We start from the raw sequence: 19972 nt of genomic DNA, 5'->3' as shown, positions 1-19972 counted from the left end.
ACTGTTAGGCTGAAGCCAGCGTAAAGATCCATCAATAGCAGCTCAACTCCACTAAAGATCCTTCAACGTCCAATCATGAACCAGCAATGATCTCAAAATCCTCTGATAACTCGCAACTTACACTTGATCTTAGCCAAAAGATGTGTAAACCTGTAAAGCTGTTGCATAAACAGGAGCAGGACCATAGTATGAAATATTATGAAGGGCTACATGGAAATCTATCTCTGTCGGTATAAATGGATGTACCTCCGTGAATCCAGATCTTTCACACCACTGTTGAAGCCAATTGTTTGTTTATTGTAAAGGCATATCATTTTATTTTTCTGTTCTTTTTAAAAAATGCAAGTAAACTGACACTCATTGCTGTTAGTTCAAACAGTGGGTTAAACATTAGTTACAGGTGAAAAAGAGCCAGGGAGCTTTGTGTGAATGGAGATTTCACCTGGAACAAGTAGTTGATTGGTTTGTGAACTAGCGACCAGTGATGGATGACAAAGGCCTCCTATCTGCCAACATTGTGTGATTGGCTCACAGGAAGCTGAACAGCTTAATGCTATGAATGTTGAGGTCAGAAGCTATTGATTGCTAGAAAAAAAGGAGCTTTTTCAGACTGCAGTAAAAAGCAGGTTAAAGCTTTAACAAGTAGGGTTCTATGTCGATGATTTATAGTTGTTTACCTGTAGCTGGAACCTATGTATTTGTAATAAATCGTAAGTCTTGTTAAGTGCAGAAAACGGGTTTGTGCTCACTTTTAATCTGGGTCTAAACATCAGGGAAATTGGACAAGTCCGTGCATGTGCTTTTAAAAATCTTTAACTTTTGTGATTACTCAGGGAATAGTGGGGTTTGATTTCCAGCACGCTCCCTGGGTGACAGTAATATTACGTCATTTCAGAAATTGTTCATTCTCTTTTTGCTGCACCCCACCCCCCACCACCAAACTGTCCCACTCCAGCTGATTGTCTACTTTGCCTAGTGGTTGCTCAGACTATGTCAGTGACATTTTGGTACTTGTGCCATTGAGAGGTATAATCTATGGTTGTTGGGATTTGGTCTGAAGAGTAGATATTTAATGAATTTTGTGTCCTGTCTGCCAGGTGAATAACAATGGTGTGATATCCTTCAATGTACAAGTCAGCCAGTTCACCCCTGAAGCATTCCCTCTCTCTGATGGGCGTTCCTTCATTGCTCCTTTTTGGGCGGATGTTCATAATGGAATCAAGGGGAATGTGTATTACAGAGAGAGCACTGATCCCAGTATGCTGCAAAGAGCTACGAAGGATATCAGGAAGAGCTTCAAGGACCAGACCTCCTTCTCAGCTACTTGGGTGTTCATTGCCACCTGGTACAAAGTCACCTTCTATGGAGGCAGCTCCACAACACCGGTAATTGCAAATTGGAAGATTGTTATGAGGTTAACCTGTGTTTTTAACCGGTGCAGGGATAATTATTTGGGCAGCAAGATGAATGGTGCAGATGGAGAAACTGTGATTCAATCACTAATTGCTGCACATTCCTATGTATCAGACAATATCACTATATACATTGATCTCATAAGAACAAAAGAAATATGAACTAGAGTAGACCATTTGACCCCTTTAGCCATTCAGTACTATCAACAATGGTTTTCTGTGTCAATTATACTTTTCTGCCTGCTCTCCACAGCCATTGCTTCCTGACAGGGCAAAGTTGCCCTCAGCCTTGAATATAATCAAACATTAAGCATCTACAGATGTCTAGAATTATAGAAATTCACAAACGCTCAGTGAAGAAATTTCTCATCATCTCTGTCCTAAATGACAAACTCTCTATCCTGAGGTTATACCAACACATTTTAAATTCTCCAACCATTGAAGCAATTCATGTCCACTCCATCGGACCTCCTTCAGAATCTTGAATGCTTCAATAAGATCACCTGTCCTTCTTAAGTATAACCTCTCCAGCCTCACAACTGCATATCATCAACATATTTTGAATTGTGCTGTGTACACCAAGATCTGTCATTAATAACACTTGTGGAAATAAATAGTGATGTTTTGAAAAAGAGTCCATATTACAGAAGAAGTAGTGTGGAGGTCTTAAAATGCAAGAAGGTAAAAAAATCCCCAGGACCTGATCAGGTGTGTCAAAGAACATTGTGGGAAGCTAGGGAAGAAATTGTAGAGTCCTTAGCAAAGATATTTGTATCATTGACTGCCACGAGTGAGGTACTGGAAGACTGGAGGGTAGCTAATGTGGTGCCATTATTTAAGAAAGGCTGCAAGGAAAAGCCAGGGAATTATAGACCAGTGAGCCTGACATCTTTTGAAAAGATTTAAAAGGGACCTGCGGAGAATTTTTTTCACACAAAGGGTGATGTGAGCGTACAACAAACTAAAGGGCAGCCAAAGGGCTAATAAAGAAGTGATTCATATTCGAAGTGGTAGTGGCGGGTACACTTAAAACATTTAAAAGACTTTTGGATGGGTACATGAATAGGAAAGGTATAGAGGGATATGGGTCAAATGCAGGCAGATGGGACAAGTTCAGTTTAGGAAACCTGATCAGGCTCTATGATTCAGGACTGTATCTCACATCCTTTCGTGTCACTAGGCCAAAATCCTGAAACTCCCTCCCTAACAGCATTGTGGTATCCCCACACCCCAAGGACTGCTGTGGTTCAAAAGAAAATCTCACAACAATATTCCGAAGGGTAATTAGGGCAATCAATAAATGAATGAACTTACAAAATTCAACATTTTCACAACAGCTGATGTCAGTCTAACTGATCTGGTTTACCCTGATTCTCTTTCCCTCCTTTTGTGAAAAACAGTGATACATTTGTTAACTCCTAATCCACTGGGCACATCTTAGAGTCTCGGGAGATTTGGAAAATCATATCCAGTGCAGCCACTATATCTCAGTTACCTTATTTCAAGCCTTAGATAGGCCAGCTGCTCCAGGCCTTGAGAATTACTGGCTTTTTTACATTTCTTAGAGTTATTTTCCCTTACAATATGAATCACTTCTTTATTAGCCCTTTGGCTGCCCTTTAGTTTTTCTATTTAATTTGTACCTTCTATGGTTAGGGTTAGGTTAACTGACACAAAACATTTGTTCAACATCTCTTTATTTCATCATTCACTATAATCATTCCCCTCTCTCTCCATCTAAGGTACCAATATTTACTGTCCTACTGTCATGCTTTTAAACTTAAAAACTCCGACCAGTTGTTTTTAGATTCACGGTTAGTTTACACTCATATTTTACCTTTTTACCTCATTTATCAACTTTCTAGTGACCCTTTGCTCATTTCCAAAACACTCCCAATACTGAAGCTTACTTCTATTCTTCACAATATTCCGAAGTAAGACAGGGATAGATTTTATGTTTTTGCTGAATGCCTTGAATTTTTTTTTAATGTTCACTGCCTGTATATTTATTACTCTTGCCATATACCCACCAGCCTTATCCAGCTTTCTCTTCAGAACTTTTGCTTAGACTGGATTTTGAGATATTTATCTCTAAAGCTGTGTTCTGTGGTGAACAGATGAATACCTTTCAGTGTGTGCTGATCACAGATGAAAGAACATCATTTGCCATGTTCAACTATGCTGATATTTACTGGACGACGGGGACTGCAAGTGGAGGAGACCCATTAACTGGAGTTGGAGGCTCAGCAGCACAGGTCAAACTTTCCAAACTTCTTCCTCTATATGAAACTTTGCTAATAAAGTGAGTGAAAATAATAATGGCAGGATTGGTTAATGTAAAAATAGGTCATAGGTGTCGAATGGATTTAATGAAAGCTAAACAGCAATGGATTACAAGGTGTAGAGCTGGATGAACACAGCAGGCCAGGCAGCATCAGATGAGCAGGAAGGCTGACGTTTCGGGTCTGGACCCTTCAGAAATGGGGGAGGGGAAGGGGACTCTGAAATAAATAGAGAGACGGGGAGGCGATGATGGAAGGTGGATAAAGGAGCAGATAGGTGGAGAGAAGACGGACAGGTCAAGGAGGCGGGGATGGAGCCAGTAAAGGTGAGTGTAGGTAGGGACTTGGGATGGGGGTTGGTCAGTTGAGGGAAGAGGGACAGGTCAAGGAGGTGGGGATGAGCTGGGCTGGTCGTGGGATGAGGTCGGGGGTGGGGAGATTTTTAAGCTTGTGAAGTCCACACTGAGACCATTGGGCTGCAGGGTTCCCAAGCGAAATATGAGATGCTGTTCCTGCAGCTTTTGGGTGGCATTGTTGTGGCACTGGAGGAGGCCTAGGATGGACATGTCGTCCAAGAAGTGGGAGGGGGAGTTGAAGTGGTTCGCGATGAGGAGTTGTTGTCGTTTGTCATGAACCGAGTGTAGGTGTTCCACAAAGTGGTCTCCAAGCCTCCGCCTGGTTTCCCTGATGTAGAAGAGGCCACATCGGGAACAACGGATACAATAGACCACAGTAGCAGATGTGCAGGTGAACATCTGTTTAATGTGGAACGTTTTCTTGGGGCCTGGGATGGAGGTGAGGGGGGAGGTGTAGGGGCAGGTGTAGCACTTCCTGCGGTTGCAGGGAAAAGTGCCAGGGGTGGTTGGTCTAGTGGGGAGTGTGGAGCTGACAAGGGAGTCACCGAGAGAGCGGTCCCTTCGGAAGCAAATAAAGTTGAAGAGGGAAAAATGTCCTTGGCAGTGGAGTCAGGATTGCAGTTGGCGGAAGTGGCGGAGGATGATGCGTTGAATCCAGAGGTTGGTGGAGAGGTATATGAGGACGAGGGGCATTCTGTCTTTGTTGTTATTGCGGGGAGGGGGTGTGAGGGATGAGTTGTGGGAAACTCGAGAGATGCAGTCGAGGGCGTTTTTGACCACTGTGGAGGGGAAATTGTGGTCCTTGAAAAATGAGGATATCTGGGATGTCCAGGAGTGGAATGCCTCATCTTGGGAGCAGATACGGTGGAGGCGAAGGAATTGGGAATAGGGGATGGCATTCTCGCAGGAAGGTGGGTGAGAGGAGGTGTATTCTAGGGAGCTGTGGGAGTTGGTGGGCTTGAAATGGATATCAGTTTCCAGGTGGTTACCAGAGATGGAGACAGAGGTCCAGGAAGGAGAGAGAGGTATCAGACATGGTCCAGGTGAACTTAAGGTTGGGGTGGAAGGTGTTAGTGAAGTGGATGTACTGTTCGAGCTCCTCGTGGGAGCACGAGGCAGTGCCAATACAGTCATCAATGTAATGGAGGAAGAGGTGGGGCTTAGGGCCAGTGTAGCTACGGAAGAGGGATTGTTCCACATAACCTACGAAGAGGCAGGCATAGCTTGGGCCCATGTGGGTACCCATGGCCACCCCTTTGTCTGTAGGAAGTGGGAGGAATTGAAGGAGAAGTTGTTGAGGGTGAGGACGAGTTCGGCTAAGCGGATGAGGGTGTCAGTGGAGGGGGACTGGTCGGGCCTGCGGGAAAGGAAGAAGTGGAGGGCTTTTAGGCCATCTGCATGGGGAATGCAAGTATATAGGGACTGGATGTCCATGGTGAAGATGAGGTGTTGAGGTCCAGGGAATCAGAATTTTTGGAGGAGGTGGAGGGTGTGGGTGGTGCCGACGCCGACGTGGTGCCGGAGCCAGCAGCTCCAGAGTATACAATAACACCCAGCCCTGCTGGGTCTTCACCATTCCCCCCAGACTTCCGGCTCACTGAGGAACAACGGTCAGTCCTCAGTACAGGATTCACCTTTATCCCCCTCCACCTGAACATCAACGGATACCGCTCACGCCTGGACGTTGAACAGTTTTTTCGCCGCCTCCATGCTTACTTCTTTAATTGTGAGCCTAACCCTCCCTCTACCGACCCCTTCTCCCACCTCCAACACACCCCCTCCTGGACACCACCCCAAGGCCTCCTACCCTCCCTCAACCTCTTCACCTCCAACTGCCGTCGAGACATCAATCGCCTCAACCTCTCCACCCCTCTCACCCACTCCAACCTCTCCCCCACAGAACGTGCAGCCCTCCGCTCCCTATGCTCCAAGCTAACCTCACTGTAAAACCTGCGAACAAGGGTGGTGTAGTTGTGGTATGGCGCACTGACCTCTACATCGCCGAGGCCAGGCGCCAACTCTCCAACACCTCCTCCTACCGCCTGCCTTGATTATGACCCCACCCCCAACCACCAGAACATCATCTCCCAGACCATCCACAACCTCATCACCTCGGGTGACCTCCCACCCACAGCCTCCAACCTCATCGTTCCCCAACCCTGCACCACCCGTTTCTATCTCCTTCCCAAAATCCACAAACCCGACTGCCCTGGTCGACCCATTGTCTCTGCCTGCTCCTGCCCCACCGAACTTATCTCCACTTATCTCGACTCCATTTTCTTCCCCCTGGTCCAGGAACTCCCCACCTAATGGAAATGTCATTGTGAGGGTTGATAAGGATAGTATATTGATGTTTATATGAACTAACAAAAGCATTTGACAAAGTTAACTTGTAGGTAAAATTTAAGTCCATGGGTTAACAGGACAATAAGAGCATGGATATAAAATTCACTAACAGCCAGAACATAGCATGTAATAGTGAATAATTGGTTGTTCTTCAGACTGGAGGAGAGTAAACAGCGATGTTCAAAGGGGTCAATGTTGAAACTACAGCTCTATTTTAATATGTACTCATGATCTGAACTTGGATATACAGGGAATAGTGGCAATGAAATCAAAAACTCAGGAAGAAAGAACCATCTGTGACTTAGCAATATGTTAAGGATAGTATAAAATGGTGAAATGTGTAGGCCTGAGGGTTTAATAAACCAGCAAAGGACCACAAGAAAGTTGATTTTTAAAAAACGCAAAAAAGACCGTATATGAGAATGCCCTAGCCTGGAATATGAAGAAACAGATTGCAAGAGTTTCTACATGTACATAAAAAGGAGGAAAGTAATTAAATTAAAAATTAGTACCTGAAAGCAGAAGATGGGATGCTTCATCACAAATGGCATACATTGAAAAAATATTTTGTGTTTGATTCACAGTAGAATACACAATACACTGAAAGTATGGGATAACCAAGAGGCTAAAAACAGCTAGGGACAAAAAGCTAAACAACATCACCAGGCTAAAATATATTGAAGAAACCTATAAGGAACCAAAATTCTATGCATTGCAAGAACCTAATGACCTACACCTAGAGTTTTAAAATAAGTAGTTGCAGACAGCGTAGTTGTGCAAATTGAGGAGTTTTGTAAAATCGTATACGCTAGAATTGTCTGAGTGGATTGGAAGTTGTCAAACATAATTCTAGATTCAAGAAAGAAAAGACAGTGAACTAGGGAGCTACAGGATCAGGTAGCACAACATCAGCCATCAGGAAAGTGCCAGATTCCCATATTAATAAAGTTAAAACAATGCACTTCGAAAAGCATAGCATGATTAAAGTCAGCAAGCTTTTATGAAAGGCAAGTTGTGTTTGACATTTATTTGAGTGTTTTCAGGGTGTAAGCAATAGGTTAGATAATTGGAAACCAGTAGACACAGTCCACTTAAATTTCCAAAAATGTAACTGATAAGGGACCACAAACAATGTTAATACACAAGAGAAGGGCTTGTGGAGTTGATGCTGATATATTAGTATAGATCGAGGCTGCTTAACAGACAGCTGAACATTGTCAAAATGGTTGGCTGTAACAATTGGTGTAAGAATCAGAGTTGGGGCCTGACCTACTTATAATCTACATCAATGGCTTAAATGAAAAGAAAGGAGGCAATGTTGCAAAGACCACATTTGTTTATTTTCCTTTATTTTTGGATTGTGCACCAGTTGGCAAATGCATTCTGCTTTAACCAAGGAAAGTATGTTGCAGTTTTAAAATTGCCTAATAGAACTCATTGTGAATTGTATTTACGCTGTTGCTTTGTCCAAGAAGTGAGAAGGATTACTCGACTCATGAGCATGTGGATATGTGTTTAAAGCAGGTTTGCCCAGTGACATGCTGTTAATTAGTTTTTCAATCAGGACCAATGTGTTGGCAAGAGTCATCAGCAAGAGAACAACTCTCTTATTGGCTCATAGGCAAGTCAACAGGCTGTGTGTGAACAATAAAGGGACAGAAAGCCTCCAGACTCTAAAAAAGACATCATCTCTCTCTCCTTGTAGGGAAGTAACACAGAATGGGAAGATAGGTAGCTACTCTTTTACTCATTGCTTACCAATAAGCTGCTGCCTTTTACTAGTGACTGAAAGACGAAATACTTAGTGTGCCAACCACCTTGTGCCTTCTGCAAAGAATGGAAGAGACTTGGAATGAGGAAGATCAAAGATCAGAAATTAAAGGACCCCTCAGTAATGCTGTGGACTGGTGCTATTGATCTGTGTTCCCTAATATTTTTCCTCCACTCATAACAGCAATGTTTTTTTGTTTGTCTATGTCTGTATGTGTGTTTGTGTGGAGTCTTAATTAGAGTTATAAGTTAATAATTCATAGTCTTGTTTGCTTGTGGTTAGGAGTGATTTATTTGGAATAGACAGTAGTTTCTTGTTGAATACAGGGACTTGGTCAATGCTTTCTGTGAACGTCAGTTCATCAGATGGAAAAATTGGGGACTTTGAGTAATTCAATTAAATCTTTAACTTTTGTGTCAACACCAGGAATAGTGGAGTTTGAGAATCAGTGCACTTTCCCAATTTGGTTGTGGCAATGTATCCGAGTTTACTCATGATACAAACTACATGGGAATGTAAACTTTAAGAAGGAATAATGAGGCCGCAAACAGATATAGAGATAGTAGGAACTGCAGATGCTGGACAAACACAGAAGAGTCTAGGCCCGAAACGTCAGCCTTCCTGCTCCTCTGATGCTGCTTGGCCTGCTGTGTTCATCCAGCTCTACAACTTGTTATCTACAAACAGATATAGTCAGGTTCAGGGAGTGAGCAACACCATGTAGCAGCTGGAATATAAAGTTGGGAAGTATGAAGTCATTCACTTTGGTATTTACATTAGAAAAAGTTTTTTTAAGCAGTGATTGGATAAATCCATGATTCACTCTGGGCACTTCCACTTAGGGGTAATGTCAAGGTCTTAGATGCTTTTTAGAGAATATTCTCTAAAATAATATCGGGCTGGGACTTCAGTTATGTGGAGAGAGTAGAGAAGCTGTGATAGTTCTCTTTACAGCAGAACTGGTTAAAATGGGGATTTGATAATGTTGAACTTTGAGTGGGGTTGATAAAGTAAAGAAGCTATTCCAAGAGGCAACAGGACCAGTTACCAGAAGGCACACATTTAAAGTAACTGGCAAGAGAACCAGAGATGGCATGTCAAAACTTTCTTTTTAAACATAAGGAGTTACAACCTGGAAAGACTCTCTGAAAGGGCAGTGGAAGCACATTCAATAATAATTTTCAAATGATCACGAATAAATTTTTGAATGGCAAACATCTGCTGGGCTGTAAGGAAAGAACAGAAAAGTGAAATTAACTGGATATCACTTTCAGAGTTGCCACTGGATCATTGGCCAAATTGCTATGTCTTGGTCAGTGATGGGAAATAATTCCTCTTTCTTCTGATTTATAGGAACAGCATGGTTTTGCTGAAACATCTTTTATTGTACAAAACTAACAAGAGCAGGTTTGCAAAGTGCTGTGTCTAAGCATGAGTTTTAGGAATTTTTAATTGTGATTCATTTAGAATCCAATTCAAGATAATAGAAAACAGGTTAAGTCATGTCTCTCAAATGTTTGCAATTTTCTTATATGTTAAACCTGTGGTTAAATTACACGAGACATGTCAGGCATGTTTGTGTGTGTGGTATTAATTATCCTTGCTGTGACACTGTACAGGCAGGATTCAATGGTGGGGATAACAGTCACTTTTTCAGTTTGCCCACATCTCGAACCTCTGAGATGATGAACATTGAAGAGACAAGTAACGTAAACTTCCCAGGACGCTGGATTTTTAGAATAGATGGAGATACAATTGATCCATCAAATGGTTGCAGCCTGAATGGTGAGTATCAATAGTACTAAAATGATGTAAATACAGCACAGATATCTTGCTAGCTATAGGCTCAGTGAGTAACCTAAGGGAGTCATCATATTCAGTTCTTCAAATGCCTGAGATGAGAGCCCTCAGTTATTTCAGATTTTGCAAAATTAAGACACTAAGACTCCCCTGGGGTCATTAAATGTAAACAATACATACTTTATGTAAAAAATCTCTACTTTTTGCCATGTGTAAGATTTCACAATTAGGTAAAGACCAATTTTACTAAGTTGAGGTGTGATTTAACAAAAATGAACTGGAATGAGCTCTGTGAAGGCATTCATAGTCCATGCAGTAGGAGGTGATAATGAGGTGAAACCCATTGAGCCCCAACAATCCATGTCAGAAATAATGCTCCTCTGAAAACTCCTCCCATTTTCCCTCTGAATCTATTATTATAGCCATCTAATCCCTTCTCCTTCAAATACTTGTTAGTGTCTAGTTTCTGCCTCAACACATTTTAATCGCTGTATGGAGGTGAGGTTCACACCTCACCACTCTTTGGGTGAAGAAGATTCTTCCCAGTCCCTAATCAGATTTCTTGATGACTATCTTATATTTATGGTCTCTAGTCATGATATTCCCCAAAAGGGGAAAGGTTTCTCTTGTCACCCCTCTCAAATCTTTCAAAATTTCAAAGAACCTCATTAGATCATCCTTAGCCTTTCTTTCCCAACAGACACATTGTCAATCTTTTGTTGATATGTATGTATGTTCATAAATCTCTGGTACAATTGTTGCAAATTTTCTCCACACCTTTTCCAATACCTCTGTATCCATGTTGCAATATAGCAACTAGAATTCACTTTGTGTCATCCTCACCACTTGCCTTTCCACCCATTTTTGCATTATCTGCAAACTTGTCTATAGTACACCTACTTTTCTCATCTGAGTCATTAACATATATTGTAAATAATTGTGGTCCCAGCACTGATCCCTGTAGTTCTTCAAGTTGTTAAGGTTGTCATCCTAAAAATGACCCTTAATTCCAATTCTGTCTTCTTTACTTAGCCAATCTTCTATCCATGCTAATACATTACCTCCAGCTGCATGGGTGCTTATCTTATTAAGTAGCCAAATGTGTGACACCAGGCTTAAAAAAAACAATAAACCTTGGAAGGAGAGTAGTGTGGATCTTGCAGCTGCTCCTGAGTTGGAGTTTTTCTTGTGATTTCCCTCTGGTTATTCCAGAGCAGGAGCAGAAAATTTTTCATTTAAAATTATTTTTGAACTTTTACAGTTTTTTTTTCTCTTTTGCATGGTTAAATTAAAAACCGTGGGAAGGGGAGGTTGTTTGGTTATTTTCTTAAATTTTCTTCTTTTTTTAGAGCATCTTCTTTTAGGTTTTATAAGATAGAATATAGTCTTTTTTAAGTTCACCCAGCATAGTGAGTCAGCAGTAATCAGTCTACAAACACTGGAGTTGAGAAAAGTGTGGGTCTTTTTAGGTAAATCAAAGTGAGCAAATTTTAAGGGGCAATTATGGTGGTCAGTGGAATGGTAGGCTCCTCCTGTTGGATGTGGGAGATTAAGGAATTGTCCCTGGAGACTATGTCTGCAGGAGTGGTGTTTGGATCTGTCTCAGATCAGACAGTTTCAATCAGCTGGAAAGGCAATTAGAGTCACCGAGGAGCATATGGGAACACAATGATGGATAGTGGATGGTTCAGTTCAGTCAGATAAATGGGTGACTGTCAGGAGAGGTAAGAAGGTGATATAAGAGTCTCCTGTGGCTAGTCCTCTCTCAAACAGATAGACCGTTTTGTTTACTGTTGAGAAGGATAATCTCTCAGAGGAAAATAGAAGTGACAGTCAGATCTTGGGCACTAAGAATGAATCTAATGTTAAGCAGAATTTGTCAAGATTCAAAACTAATTGTTAGAGGAGACTGTCCTGTCAGGGGCACAGAGAGGAGATTCTGCAGCCGTGAGTGTGAATTCAGAGATGGTATGTTGCCTCCCTGTTGCCAGTATCAAGGACGTCTCAGAGCAGTTGCAACAGTTGGAGAGTGATAAGCCGGAAGTTGTTGTACACATTGGTGAGAATGACATAGTTAGGAAAAGAGTTGAGGTTTTGCAGAGTGAATATAGGAAGTTAGGTAGACTTTGGGTTGGGGTTAGAGATTTGCTGAGATCATGAGGTTGTTGACTTGCTTGCCGAGCTGGTTTGTTCTTGTTCAGATGTTTTGTCGCCGTGCTAGGTGACATCATCAGTGGAGCCTCCAATGAAACAATGTTATTCTACTCCACTTGGAATTTATTCTGTCTGGTCCTTTATGGTGAGTACTGTCATTTCTGGTTTTGATCTGTATAGGTTTGTATATGGGGTCCAATTCTGTGTGTTTGTTGATTGCAATACAGGTGGAGAACCATGCCTCTAGGAATTCCCGTGTGTGTCTACGTTTGGTTTGGGCTACTATGGTTACCTTGTCTCAGTTAAACTGATGGCCTTCGTTGTCTGAGTGTCCTGATATTAAGGGGAGTTTGTCGTGCCATTTTGCTACTAGCTGATGTTCGTTTATTCTGATGGCTAGTTTCCTTCCTGTCTGTCCGATGTAGTGTTTGTGGCAGTCGTTGCATGGTATTTTGTAAACCACATTGGTTCTGCATGTTGTGGGAATGGGGTCTTTAATCCTTGTGAGTGTTTGTCAAAGAGTGGCTGTGGGCCACCATGATTCCCAATGGTCTTAGGCGTCTTGTTGTCAGTTCTGATATGTTCTTGATGTAGGGCAATGCGGCCAGTGTGTTAGGGCGTACTGTGTCCCCCTGTTGTTGTCTGTTTTGTAGGCACCTGCGGATGAAGTTGCGGGGATATCCATTTATAGCGAGGATTTTGTATGGGTGCTTTTCCTCTTTCCTGCTTGGTTCCAGAGCATTACAGTGTGTCCTGGCTCATTTAAACAGTGTCCTAATGCAGCTTTGTTTGTGGACATTGGGGTGGTTGCTGTGGAATCTGAGGATTTGATCAGTGTGGGTTGCTTTTCTGTATACCGAGGTTTGGAACTCCCCGTTGGTCATACGCTCAACTTTAGCATTCAGAAACGGAAGTTGATTGTTGTTTTCTTCTTCCCTTGTGAATTTAATCTATGCAAATACGCTGTTGATGAGGTGATGGGTTTCTTTTAATTTGTTGCGTTTAATAATGACAAATGTGTCGTCTATGTAATGGATCCGCAGTTTAGGTTGAATGCGGAGGAGGGTGGTGTGTTCTAGTCTTTGCATGATTGCTTCTGCAATGAGTCCTGAGATGGGTGACCCCATTGATCTGTTTGTATACTTGACCATTAAAGACGAAGTGTGTGGTGAGGCACAGGTCTAGTAGTTTGAGTATGTTGTTATTACTGATGGAGCTGCTGGTCTGTGTTGCTGCTTCCTCTAGTATTGTGGCCACTGTTTCTTTGGCTAGTCTCCCCCTCCCTCACCACCCTCCACTGTAGACAGATCTCGGACATATGTAAGAATAATAGGCTTGTAATAGTAGAGGATTTTAACTTTCCAAACATAGGCTGGGACTGCCATAGTGTTAAGGCATTGGATAGTGACAAATTTGTTAGATTTGTTCAGGAAAACTTTCTTTATCAATATGTAGATGTACCTGCTAGAGAAGGAGCAAAACTTGACCTTTTCTTCAGAAATGAGGCAGGGCAGGTCATAGAGTCATAGTCATAGGGTCCTACAGCACAGAGACAGGCCCTTCGGCCCAAACTGGTCCATGCCAACCAAAAATGTCAGTCCAGCTAGCCCAGTTTCCCTGCACTTCTGTTGGTATGAGACAGGAACTTTCATTAGTTGATTGGAATAGACTTTTCACAGGTAAAGGGATGGCTAGCAAGTGGGAGGCTTTCAAAAGTGAGATAATGAGAGTTCAGAGGCTTTATGTTCCTGATAGAGTGAAAAGTAAGGCTGGTAAGAGTGGGGAACAATAGATGAAAATAGATATTGAGGCCCTGGTCAAGAATAAGAAGGAGTCATATATTAGGTATAGACAACCGGGATCAAGTGAATCTCTTGAAGAGTGTGATGGGAGTAAGGGCATTCTTAAGAGGAAAATCAGGAGGGACAAAAAAGGGATATGAAAACAGCCTTCTCAGATAAGTTTAAGGTTAACCCAAAGACATTCTACAAATACATTAAAAGCAAAATAGCAACTACAGAGAGAATAGGGCCCCTTAAAGATCAATGAGGCTGTCTACATATGGAACCACAGGAGAGAGGAGAGATACCAAACAAATATTTTGTGTCAGTTGTTACTGTGGAAAAAGAAATGGAGACTAGGGAACTCCAGGAAATAAACACTGTCTCAAAAACAGTCCACATTGCAGAAGAGAAAGTGCTGGAGGTCTTGAAAAACATAAAAGTGGATAAATCTCTGGGATCTGATCGAGTGTATCCCAGGACATTATGGAAAGTGAGCGAAGAAATTATGGGGAACCTAGCAAAAATATTTGTATCATTTATAGCTATGCTTGCAGTGCCGGAGGACTGGAAGGTGGCTAATGTTGTGCCTTTATTTTAAAAAGGCTGTCTGGGAATGATAGACCTGTGAGTTTGACATCAGTAGTGGGTAAGTTGTTGGAGTGGATCCTGACAGATAGGATTTACGTGCATTTGGACAGGCAAGGATAGATTAGAGATAGTCAGCATGGCTTTGTGCGAGGGAAATCATGTCTCCAAACTTGATTGAGTTTTTTGAGGACGTAAGCAATTGATTGAGGACAGAGTGGTAGACGTTGTCTACATGGACATTAGTACAGCTTTTGACAAGGTTCCACATGGTGGACTAATTAGTAAAGTTAGATCACAGAGAGAGCTTGCAAATTGGATACAAAATTGGCTTGATGGTAGGAGACAGAGGATGGTGGTGGAACGTTGTTTTTCCAACTGAAGGCCTGTGACCAGTGGCATTCCACAGGGATTGGTGCTGGGTACACTGTTGTTTATCATTTATATCAATGATTTGGATGAGAATTTGGGAGGCACGCATAGTAAGTTTGTGGATGACATCAAAATTGGTGATTTATAGTCGACAGTGAAGAAGATTATCTAAGATTACAAATTAATTGCGTCAATGGGCTGAGGAGTGGCAGATGAAGTTTTTTTTCTTTATTCATTCACTCGATGAGGGCATAGCTAGCTAGGGCAACATTTATTGCCCATCCTTAATTGCCCAAAAGGCAGTTAAGAATCAACCACATTGCTGTGGGTCTGGAGTCACATGTAGGCCAGACCAGGTGAGGATGGCACTTTCCTTCCCTAAAGGGCATTAGTGAACCAGATGGGTTTTTCCGACAATTAACAATGGATTCACGGTCATCATTAGATTCTTAATTCCAGATATTTGCTGAATTCAAATTCCACCATCTGCCGTGGCGGGATTTGAACCTGGGTCCCCAGAACATTATCTGGGTCTCTGGAATAACAGTCCAGTGATACTACCACTTGGCCATTGCCTCCCCTTTAATATTGATTAATGTGAGGTATTGTATTTTGGTGAATTGAACAAGGGCAGGACACAGTTAATGGTAGGGCCCTGGGTAATTTTGTCAAACAGAGGGAACTAGAGCTTCAGGTACATAGTTCTTTGAAAGTTGTATCACAGGTGGACAGAGTGGTTAAGAAGGCATTTGTTACATTGGACTTCATTGCTCAATCCATTGAGTATAGGAGTTGGGATGTAATATTGAGGTTATCAGAGACATTGGTGAAGCCACTTTTGGAGTACTGCGTACAGTTCTGATCACCCTGCTACAGGAAGGATATTATTATATGGAGTGGGTTCAGAAAAGATTTACCAGGATGTTGCCGGTCTGGAAAGTTTGAGTTATAAGGATAGGCTGAGACCTTTTTCACTGGAGCTTAGAAGGTTGAGGGGTGACCTTATAGAGGTTTTTAAATCATGAGGGGCATAGGTAAGGTGAATAATAAAAGTCTTTTCCTTAAGGTGGCTGAGTTCAAAATGAGAGGGCATAATTTTAATGTGCGAAGACAAAGATTTAAAAGGGACCTGAGGGGCAAATTTTTTACACAGAGGGTAGTTCGTGTGTGGAATGAACTGCCAGAGGAAGTGGTAATTGCGGGTGGTTACAACATTTTAAAAGACATTTGGACAGGTACATGAATAGAAAAGGTTTAGAGGGAGTTCATCAGTTCTGAGGAAGGGTCACTGGACCCAAAACATTAACTCTGATTTTTCTTCACAGATGCTGCCAGACCTGCTGAGCTTTTCCAACAACTGCTGCTTTTGCTCCTCATTTACAGCATCTGCAGTTCTTTCTGTTTACATTAAGGTTGAGAGGGGAATAGACCCAAACACAGGCAAGTGGGAACAGTTTAGTTTGGGAAACTTGGTTGCCATGGATGAGTTGGACTAAAGGGTCTGTTTCCGTGCTGTATGCTTTATGATTCTATGACTATGTCAAACGCCTTTTGGAAATCCAAATATATTACATCCATTGCTTCCCTTGTTCCTGCCTGTTACCTCCTCAAGGAATTCTAATAATATGTTGGCATGGTTTCCCCTCTGTGAAGTGATGTTGACTGCTTGATCATATTAGGTATTTCTAAATGCTCAGCTATTACATCCTTTACAATAGGCTCTAATATTTTCCCAAGAATAAATGTCAAACTAACTGGCCCTTTCAGTAACCTGTTCTTTCTTTTTGTCTCCTTCCTTTTTTAAATAAAGTTGTTGCACTGGCAGTTTTCCAATCTTCTGGCACTTATACAGAATCCAAGAATTCTTGGAAGATGACTACAGTGGATCCACTATATCTGTAGCTAAGTCCTTTAATATCTGAGGGCGCATCCAATCGGGTCCAGGGGACATATCAATTTTTAGCCCCATTTGTTTCTCTCGTACTTGTTCTCTAATGATAGTCATTTTATTTATTTTTTCACCCCTTTTACCCTTTGATTATTTAGTAATTTTAGGATGTTGTTAGTGTCCTCTTTTATGATGACTGATGCAAAGCTTTTATTCAACTCGTCTGCCATTTCCTGGTACCCCATATTACTTCCCCAGCCTCATTCTCTAAGGGGCCTATGTTCACTTTGGTGTGCATCCTCCTTTTTATATATTTAAAGAAGCTCTTGCTGCTTATCTTGATATTACTTGCAAGTGTACCCTCAAAGTGTATTTTTCCCCCTGTATTATGTCCTTTTATTAGTTTTTAAAAACTTTCTCAATGTTTTGGCTTGCCACCTTGTATGCTTTTCTTTCAATTTGATACTATTTTTAACTTCCCTGGTTAACCAGGGTTGGCTTATCCATTTTCTTCTTTCCCAATGGGAAATCTTTGCCTTGAGAAGAGAACTATTTTCTTCAACATCTGCCATTTTCCTCAACAGTCTTCACTGCTAAATTCCAGCTACTTCTGTCTTAATTCCTTTGTAATTATACTTATTGCAATTTAGCAGAGTTTTTTTAAAATTCAAGTTTCTCATTTTTAATCTGAATCCAAAATTTTACTATGTTGTGGTCACTGTTTCTGAGGGGATATTTTACTGTGTGACCTGCCTCATTATACATCATCAGATCCAAAATAGCCTGATCCCTGGTTGGATCCACAACATATGTTTCTAGAAAACTATCCTAAAGGAGTTGTCAATCCCAGGGGATTGCAATGCATTTTCCCTTTAAATCCAACCCTTTGAAGCTTCTTTAACACTTCAGGTGTGATATTTTAGGATTCTTCTCTTCAGATAATCACTGAATTTGCACTGGCACTAATTTTGGCTGTATGTCCTTAAAACATCTCAGCATAGGAAGGTGCCAATCAGCCCATTCTGTCTGCACTGACTAAATAAACTAGCTACCCAATAGAATACCACTTTTCTAATAGAAGATGAAATCAACAATGTTATCAAGCAGCACCCACACAGCAATAACCTGCTCAGTGATGCCAAGTCTGCGTTCTGCCGGGTTCACTCAGCTCTTGACCTTATTAAAGCTTTGGTTCAAACATGGAAAAAACAGCTGAATTCCAGAGGTGAGATGAAAGCAGCATTTGACTGAATGTGCCATTAAGGAGCTCTAGAAAAACTGGAGTCAATGGAAATTGGTGAGGTGTCAAACTCTCTGCTGGTCAGAGCCAAACCCAGCACAAAGGATCGAGGAGTTCAGTCATCCCAGCTGCAGGAGGTACATAACACCATTAAGTCTGCTCCACCATCCAATCATGGCTGAAATGTTTCTCAACCCCATTCTTCTTCCTTTTCCCTGTAACTCTTGATCTCCTCATTAATCAAGAACTTATCTATCTCTGTCTTAAATACACTCAAATAACTTGGCCTCCAAAGCATTCTGCGGTAATGAGTTCCACAGATTCATCAGCCTCCAGTTGACACAATTCCTTCTTGTCTCAGTTCTAAAGGGTCGTCCCTTTACCCTGAGGCTGTGCCCTTGGATCCTAGTCTCTCCCACTAGTGGAAGCATCTTCTCTGTGTCCACTCTATCCAGACCTCAGAGGTAACCAAACAGATAGATCAGGTGGTTAGGAATTCATGTACAATAATTTACTTTACTAGCTAAGATTTCCCTAAAACAGCACAGCACTTGTGCTGGAATTGTATAAAATACTAGTTAGGCCACATTTAGAGTATTTTCTACAGTTTGGGTCACTGCATTAAAGGAAGGGTGTGATCACACTAGAGAGGGTCAGAGGGAGATCCATGAGAATCTGGCCAGGAAAGGAGAATGAGCAAAGATTGGACAGGACTGTTTTTCTGAATAGAGGGGAATGTGGGGAGATGGAGTTGAGGAGTATACAGCTAAGGGGCTGTAGAGAGTGGATTGGAACACCCTTTACCCATTAGTAAACTGATTTAGATTTAAAATTAAAGGAAACTTTAGGTTTTGTTATACACCAGAGGTGCTTGGAACCTGGAACTTATTGGCTGAAAGGTTTAAAAGCCACAATTGAAGATCCTTGAAAATTCACTTGAAGTTCTGTCGGCTGCTGGCCGGTGCCGCTGTATTGTTTTGGCTAGTACAGGTCTCCTGGCCGAGTGGCCTGCCTCCTGCTGTGAATGTCAGTAACTCGGAGTCGGTATTCGTTCTTGTTTCGGATTGATGCCGGTCTCGATCCGGTTTGCCAGCCGCTTCATTTCACTGGGAGCGGACTGTTTTCTGTTCCAGGGCAGTTTTTCCGCCGTGGGGATGTGTTCTGGACCGAGGAGAAATGCCAGACCAAATGCCGCTGCCTTGACCTGGAGAACCGGCTCCTGTGCCAGAACCTGTCGTGCGGCCAGTTCGAGCAGTGTCACTCTGTCGATGGTATTTACCGCTGCGTTCCCGAGCAGACAGCCTCCTGTGTGGTTTTTGGAGACCCTCACTATCACACCTTCGACGGATTCCTCTTCCATTTTCAGGGAACTTGCTCCTATGTCCTATCCAGGCCATGTCAGCAGAGGGGCCATCTCCCCGGCTTCAGCATCGAGTCCACCAACGAGAACCGCGCAGGAAGCGCCGTCTCTTGGCTTCGGAGCATCAAAGTGAAGGTCTATTCACACAGCATCGTCATTCCCCGGGGAAACGGCGGCCAAGTGCTGGTAAGGGCTCGGCTCTGGAATCCAACACCTGGGGTGGGCGGACGCCACTTTGGCAGTTGGGATTCCACAGGAACCTGGATCCGGATTGAAATGGAGTGAAAATCTCTCCGTAATTCCCAGCACATTAATGGGGAATGCTGGACGCGAAATATTAACTCTGTTTCACTCTCCACAGATGATGCCAGACCTGCTGAGTTTCTCCAGTAATTTCTGGTTTTTGTTTCAGAATTCCAGCACTCTGCAGGAGTTTTATTTTCTCTTTTTTTCAGTTCCATTATGAGGAGATGGGGGTGGTGGGCGGCTGGGGAAGTGGAAAAGCTGTCAGTTTCATTGACATCCCACTCTCTGCCCCCTCCCCTCCTTCCATGCTCCCTCTCCCTGTCCCCATTCCCTCCTCTACCCACTCTGTGCCCATTCCCCCATGTCTTGCCCCCCA

The 19972-nt window shown here is 42.4% G+C and overlaps 1 protein-coding gene across 1 annotated transcript in view; it reads left to right on the top strand.

Annotated features, from left to right (window-relative positions):
* tecta (tectorin alpha) overlaps window positions 1–19972 on the top strand; it is a 117369-nt gene that overhangs the window by 47843 nt on the left and 49554 nt on the right. Inside the window, exons 11-14 of the mRNA XM_048615347.1 lie at window positions 1098–1385; window positions 3530–3667; window positions 9787–9952; window positions 19124–19536. Coding sequence (XP_048471304.1) covers window positions 1098–1385; window positions 3530–3667; window positions 9787–9952; window positions 19124–19536 — 1005 coding nt within the window. The remainder of the gene's footprint in view (window positions 1–1097; window positions 1386–3529; window positions 3668–9786; window positions 9953–19123; window positions 19537–19972) is intronic.

The sequence above is a fragment of the Rhincodon typus genome, chromosome 32 (genome assembly GCF_021869965.1).
Source record: "Rhincodon typus isolate 14 chromosome 32, sRhiTyp1.1, whole genome shotgun sequence".
NCBI classification, from domain to species: domain Eukaryota; kingdom Metazoa; phylum Chordata; class Chondrichthyes; order Orectolobiformes; family Rhincodontidae; genus Rhincodon; species Rhincodon typus.
The sequence above is the reverse complement of the archived record's forward strand: the minus strand, read 5'-3'. Positions and strand labels throughout refer to the sequence as shown.